General features: G+C 44.8%; 1 protein-coding gene across 1 annotated transcript; it reads left to right on the forward strand.

Moving 5' to 3' along the window:
- The first annotated feature begins 294 nt into the window (after window positions 1-294).
- Window positions 295-1,375, forward strand: LOC133903818 (transcription repressor OFP16-like). The gene has a single exon (XM_062345278.1). It carries the CDS (start codon window positions 316-318, stop codon window positions 994-996), a length of 681 nt encoding a protein of 226 aa, XP_062201262.1. The 5' UTR covers window positions 295-315; the 3' UTR covers window positions 997-1,375.
- Window positions 1,376-6,451: the final 5,076 nt, after the last annotated feature.

Below are 6,451 nucleotides of genomic sequence, written 5' to 3' on the forward strand. Positions count from 1 at the left end.
ATTGGGCCATTTTTTTTTCAAAATTTGTTCGAATTTTTTTTATCACCGATAAAATTCCGATAAATCCGATAATCCTGTTTATCGCTAACCCCTGATAAAAAAAATTTATATAAATTTTTCCTTGCCCTAATCACCTCACCTGTTCTGTTGTGCTCCCTCTCTCGCTGCCTCTGCCTCCCAGCTATATACGCGCGGTGTCACCAGTCTCCTTCAATTTCCATCCATCCCCGGTTCCCCACCTCTCTCTCTCTCTCTCTCTCTCGCTCGCTCGTTCGCTCTTGTTTCTCTGGGGTGACGAGGGGCACGGAGCGTGCAATGCTGGGGTGCTTCCTGGCCGTCCGGTGGCTGTCGTCGCGGCTGTCGTTGTCGTGCGGGGAGGGGTCCACGTCGGTGGGAACGTGCTCAACGCCGATGTCCTCGGCGTCGACGTCGTCCCCGGCATTCCTCGACGACGACGGCCTCTACCCCGACGACGCCGAGGCCGAGGCCGACGTGGGAGGGCTGTCCACGGCCATCGCCTCCCGCAGGTTCTTCCTCGCGACCCCAGGCCGGTCCAACTCCATCGTCGACTCGGTCGAGCACCCCGGCTCCCGCAACGGCCGGCATAGTGTCTTCAACGCCCGCGAGTTGCGGCGCGCGGCCACCTCCGCCTTCCCCGCCGCCGCCACGACCTCCTCGGCTGCCACCAAGGCGCCCTTCCGCGCGTGCGACGACGACGACATGCGGCCGGTGCGGAAGGTCTCGGTGTCGACGGACCAGCCCCGCGCCGACTTCCTCAAGTCCATGGTGGAGATGGCGGACGCGCTTGGGCTGGACCCGCGCCGCGACGCCGACCTCGCCCGCCTGCATGACCTCCTCCTCTGCTACATCGCGCTCAACGAACGCGACGCGCTCAGGGACATCCTCGGCGCATTCTCCGACCTCATGTGCCTCCTCGGCTGCAATGCCACCGCCGCCGCCGCCGCCGACGCGCGGGACCAAACGGCCCGCGGGTAGACAGACAGACACCGAGCGCGGCGCGCGCGCGCGTCGTGCCGTGCCGCGCCGTGCGCAGCTGTGGATCGGAGCGGGTGGAGATCGTGTAGGAAAAGTAGAAAGGTGCATGAGGTCGTTAAGTGTAACACCAAACAGGCAAACGGCTCTTGTTGTGTTCTTCAGCCGGTTTCCTCTCTCTCTCTCTCTCTCTCTCTCTCTCTCTCTCTCTCTCTCTCTCTCTCTCTCTCTCTCTCTCTCTCTCTCTCTCTCTCATTTCTCTTCAAAAAATAATTTATTTTCCGGTCCTATCGGAGATGTGTGAGTGAGACCTAGATTAACGCTGACGTAGGTCATGACCATTGTAACATACTCGTGCCAATACAATCATTATAGTCAAAAAATGGGGCTTGTTCTTCACTTCCTCTCAATTGCCAACTATTGTTCCCTAGCTCGGTTTCATAATATTTGTTCTTTTACTATGCAGTATTTGTTTCAAAATGGTTGTTCGTTTGAAAAAAAATCACAAAAGTGCACTTATTGCACTATTTGGCTCCCTACACCTATTTTAACGACATGAAAAAATGATAGCTGGTTATATGGTGTTACTTAATATATAGGGGTATTTTGTGGCCATTTATTATATAGGGGTTTCAGACAAATGTTGTGAAATGGATGGAATACTGTTCTTAACTTAGCGAATACTCCTCATTTCATAATACAGGCCTATAGTCGGCATAAGAACAGAATAAGGAGACACTAAGTCTAATAAAAAATTTAGTAAGAAATGACCACGAATGACCCCGGCCGTTAGATGGCATGCTACAACTATTTAACCTCTTTCACGTCACTAAAGTAGGGGTAGAAGTGAAAATAATGCAATAACTGCACTCGTGTTTACCTCAATGCACATGTATTTTGAAGTGTCAACTCCTGCTCTTCACCATCGCTGACTATCAGGAATATCCACCGTGCACTAGGCCTGATTGCCGATAGGTTGAAATATAGATTTCCAACAAGTTGATTGTCTATAAACCTCGTTACCACCTTTGAAGGCTTGGATTGGAAGTTTGAGGCATAAGTTAACAGGTTAGAATTTCAATTTTGAGAGTTTTCGAATTTTGTGTTGAACTTCTTTTTGGGGAAATGTTCTCTTTGCATCTTTGTCTTTGGGTCGAAAGTTCCTGTGAATTTGGTTGGGACATTGTTGTTATCTTGATATTTGCTTCATTTCGACCACTATTTGCTGTCTTCCAACCACATACAACAAGTTTGACCATGACTCCTCTTCCTGACGTTTATTTGTGAGAACCAAAATATTCTTTAACAGCTTGATAGAGAGTAAACTTTCTTGACTTGTCGTAGTAAATGGTAATATCGTGGTACCATCTCAAATGCCATCCAATGTGCCACTAACATGTAACTTGGCCTCGCATGCTAGGCTCGCGTTGGGTGACGAATTTTCCAATTTATATTATTCATAAATGTGTTGAGCTCTACTAAATAGTACCAACTAGAAATCGTAGGAACAGTTCCAGTCAAAATGCTTCGAAATCATGGTAGAGAAACATTAACACATTCTAAAGTCTCCTTGATCACCACCTATAAGGCTATAACCCTTTTGGTTTCCTTCGCCCCGTTTATTTGGAACACGAGAAAGAGGCACTATAAAGCTACACTCCTACCAATCCTTGTTTAGGATTATACTCTGTACCAACCGTTTCAACGACCAAATGATACGATCTCACGCACAAAATAAACATCATCGATCACTGCCAAAAAAACTATAACTGATATAAAGGCTCACGAGCTTCCAGCCCCTGGATGTTCAATCGCTGAATTTTCTAGAGAAATGCAGTTGAGAATTAAGGATACTCTCTTAGTCTCTTGTCTCTGTTTCTGACCGGAATTATTCATTTCCCGGTTTTCTTTTCCTTTCCTCGTCTCTCCCCTTTAGAGAAACCAGTGGATCAGCGAGTGGAGATTCACGGGTTGACGACGAGCGATAAAGAAGATGGCCAGCTCGAGGGCGACTAATCAAGTCGGGTTAGGAGATGGACGTCGACATGGCAACCGAAAGCATGCCAATACCGGCCGGTATCTCTCTGCACCTGCCTGCACCGTCACAGATCGATCGAGCTGCATGGTCGTGCCGGATGGAGACTGACCGGGGACACGAGGGTGCGAACTGCACGTCTGCACCACCGGCCAGGGTGGCGACGGTCAGCACGGATCTCGATGGCACACGGCGTTGGGAGAGCCTGAGCTCGGCAGCAGGCGGCAGCAGTGCACAGCATTGGCATGCGATTGGATGGAACAGCTGCAACACTCCGAGGACTGAATCCTCATCCGAGTAAAAAGCAGCATGGCGTTACTTCCGGTGGAGATTCAGACACTCAACAAATGAAAAGAGTGAGAGAGTAAGGATAAACATGGTGCAGATTCGTGTTAGGGTGCCACACCTAGAGCGAGGCAATTGGTGGTATTGATCTCTGCCACCTAACGACTAACGTATTCTAACTAATGTGGCTGAGAATCTAAGTCCGTCTCTACCCCGTGTTCTGATCAGGGACATAGTCAATTTTTTTGTTACGGTCATGTTTCATCAGTGTTACATATAAACGGGTAAGACTAGGTCTTGAAAAGAATTTTATATCGTAAGATCAACACATTCCCCTATATCCTAAACCCTAGATCGATTACAAAGAGAGCATTGTGTGGAGCAAAAACTGCTGCCGCATCGGGGTGGACTCCGCCAAGTTCTCCCTCACGTCTGCATCGACCTCCTCCTCACGACTACACTGTATCAACACGCTGCGCCAACTCTTCTACGCCAACAACACCTCATCAATCAACTCAAGATGATATCACCAAACGTAGGTTTAATCACATGCTTCTGCTCTAACGATGGGTGTGTGTTTCCAGGACTATTGTCATGAGAATTAGTTCACCATTAGACGTAACAGCAATACTGTACTTTCTCCGATCTGTTTCAGGATCTTCAATTTTCAGCCCTTTTAAAGACACTGTTGAGTAGCAAGGAACAGTAGCAGCACTTCTAGATGAAGGAACAGTAACGTTACGTCTGCACTAGAGTCTTTGCATGCGATCGATGCATCAGCATGGGGATTATTAAACGAGAACATCAACAATTCAACCGGCATTGATTTATAAGAAAAGAAAGTGTTATATAAATGCTAACTAGCTTTGCCGTCACAGGACCCGGCCGAAAATTCAACGGTGGACGGAAGGCAGTTGAGTTGTACTGGAGGCCATGAGGTTGACAAGAGTCAGTGTCACATAGTGGCGAAGGCACCAATATGGTAAGCGCCATAGCTAGATTTTGCCGGTCCGTGTGGCCTTGGTGCCGTCCCAGCTGGCAAAACCACACGGCACAGATCACAGGCGTCAAGCGACTATTCATCTCCGTGGACTGCACCCTCGAGGTCTTGATCAGTCAATCTCTAACCTCTCGTGTGTACGAAGGATTGAGATAGTGGTCTAAAAAAGGTGAGTAGATGTTTTTACAAAATATTAAAATAGCACAATGAAAATAGATTAGATGTTTCGATATAAAATATCGGATATTTTGATTTATACCAAAATTTTGATGTTGATAACCGAAACTTCCGATTTGTCTGATGTTTGAATCTAGCTAGATCTCCAAGCAAAAATGAGTTAAACTATGAAATGCAAGATGTAGCAAGATATAATACTATTCAAATTGAAGTAGAACTAGCCAGCACAACTCTAACTCAAGATAATAACCGAATTGCTCGAAAACACATAAGAGGAGAGAAATAACCAAAGAGAGGAGACTCAATGTATTTGTTCCCGAAGTTCGGATCCTTGAGGGAATCCTACATCTCCGTTGAGAGGCTCGGTCGCACTTGAGTCGAGTCTCTTTCAACCATTTTTCTCGCGAGGTTGCACAAAACACTCTTTAGCTCCACTTGATATTCCTTCCCTTTCGAAGATGGAATCTGGCCTTCATAAACTCCTCACTACACAACAATCGATTAGGGCTCATGAGTGATTCCTAGCCATTTAGGAGGCATCAATCTCTAAGAGTAACAAATGCGCACGAAGAATGCTTAGAGATGAATTCTAGTGCTCAAAGATGAACTCAAATTCACTTTCACTAAATCTCTCACTCAAATCTCTTTCTCAAGATAAAGCACAAAGCAAGGGAGAGCAGATGTGCTCTTTGGGGCTCTGGAGAGGTTTTTCTTGTTCAAGCAAGCAGCAGCTCAGAGAGGGTGGGGAGGAGGGGTACTTATAGGATACCCTCCAAAGACTAGCCGTTATGCACTTTTCCAACCCACATCGAAACTTTCGATCATTGCCAAGTAACCGTCACAATCTACTCTACCCAAACCAAAACTAGAATAAAACACATATCGGAACTTCTGACCTAACATATCGGAACTTCCGATTAACAACTTGAGCCAAACAGAGAGCCCATGATTGTGAGGATATTAGACTATCTGACTGACATCAGAACTTCTGATTAGCAAACTAAAAACCAACCCGAGAACCTAGGATTTGAGGAACTCCGGACATTCCGATCCACATCGGAAATTCCGATCCAAAAAATCAGAACATCCAATAAATCAAAACTAGAAACCCGAGAGCCTAAAATCTAACACACGGGACATTCCAACTGGTATCAGAACTTCTGATCAACTCAGAACATTTTCAACCCAAGTGTTCGTGTTGTGAATTGTGTCTCTCATTCTCAAAATAAACTTTGAGCACTAAGTTCATGACAAAACTTTCAATGTTGCATCTCTCTTAATAGTACGATATTCCTATACTCAATTAAAATAAAATGCTATAGCCCTAGAATATTCAATCGCCGTCTTCTTTCTTTATTTTTGGGGATCATCGATGTCTTTTAGGTTTCATCATTCGGACTTTTACCTATTCAAATACTCATTAAACATTTTAGTCTATTAATCGCTTGTCATCAATCATCAAAACCCATATAAAGGGTTTAGATGCACTTTCAATCTCTCTATTTTTACTGATTGATGACATCATGAATAAAGCTTATAAAAAATTAAATGAAATTATTTTTGAATGCAAAGATATGTGGTGAGATCTCCCTAAAGATGTGCATTGGAGAAATTTGAAAAGAATATCAAATGCATATTTTTAATGGAATTTTAGAGAAATAGCTCTCCCTATATCTTGGCATTCGATGTGGGGTGCAAGTGTGTGAACATGTGCAATCATTGTGGCATACAACAATATGAATACATAAAGCATGTCATCTCATATAAGAAATAAAGAATTCATATGACATGGCAATACACATATCATAAAACGACATATAATATAGCATTCACAATACATAAAGGTAGCACATTACATCCCACTAGCACAAAAGAGTTGAGTTCTTACAAAAAAGAATTAAAACAAGGTTCAACACATAAACTCGAATAAAACAACGTCTGACTAACAACGATGGAAAAAG

This window comes from Phragmites australis, chromosome 21, assembly GCF_958298935.1.
Source record: "Phragmites australis chromosome 21, lpPhrAust1.1, whole genome shotgun sequence".
Lineage (NCBI taxonomy): Eukaryota > Viridiplantae > Streptophyta > Magnoliopsida > Poales > Poaceae > Phragmites > Phragmites australis.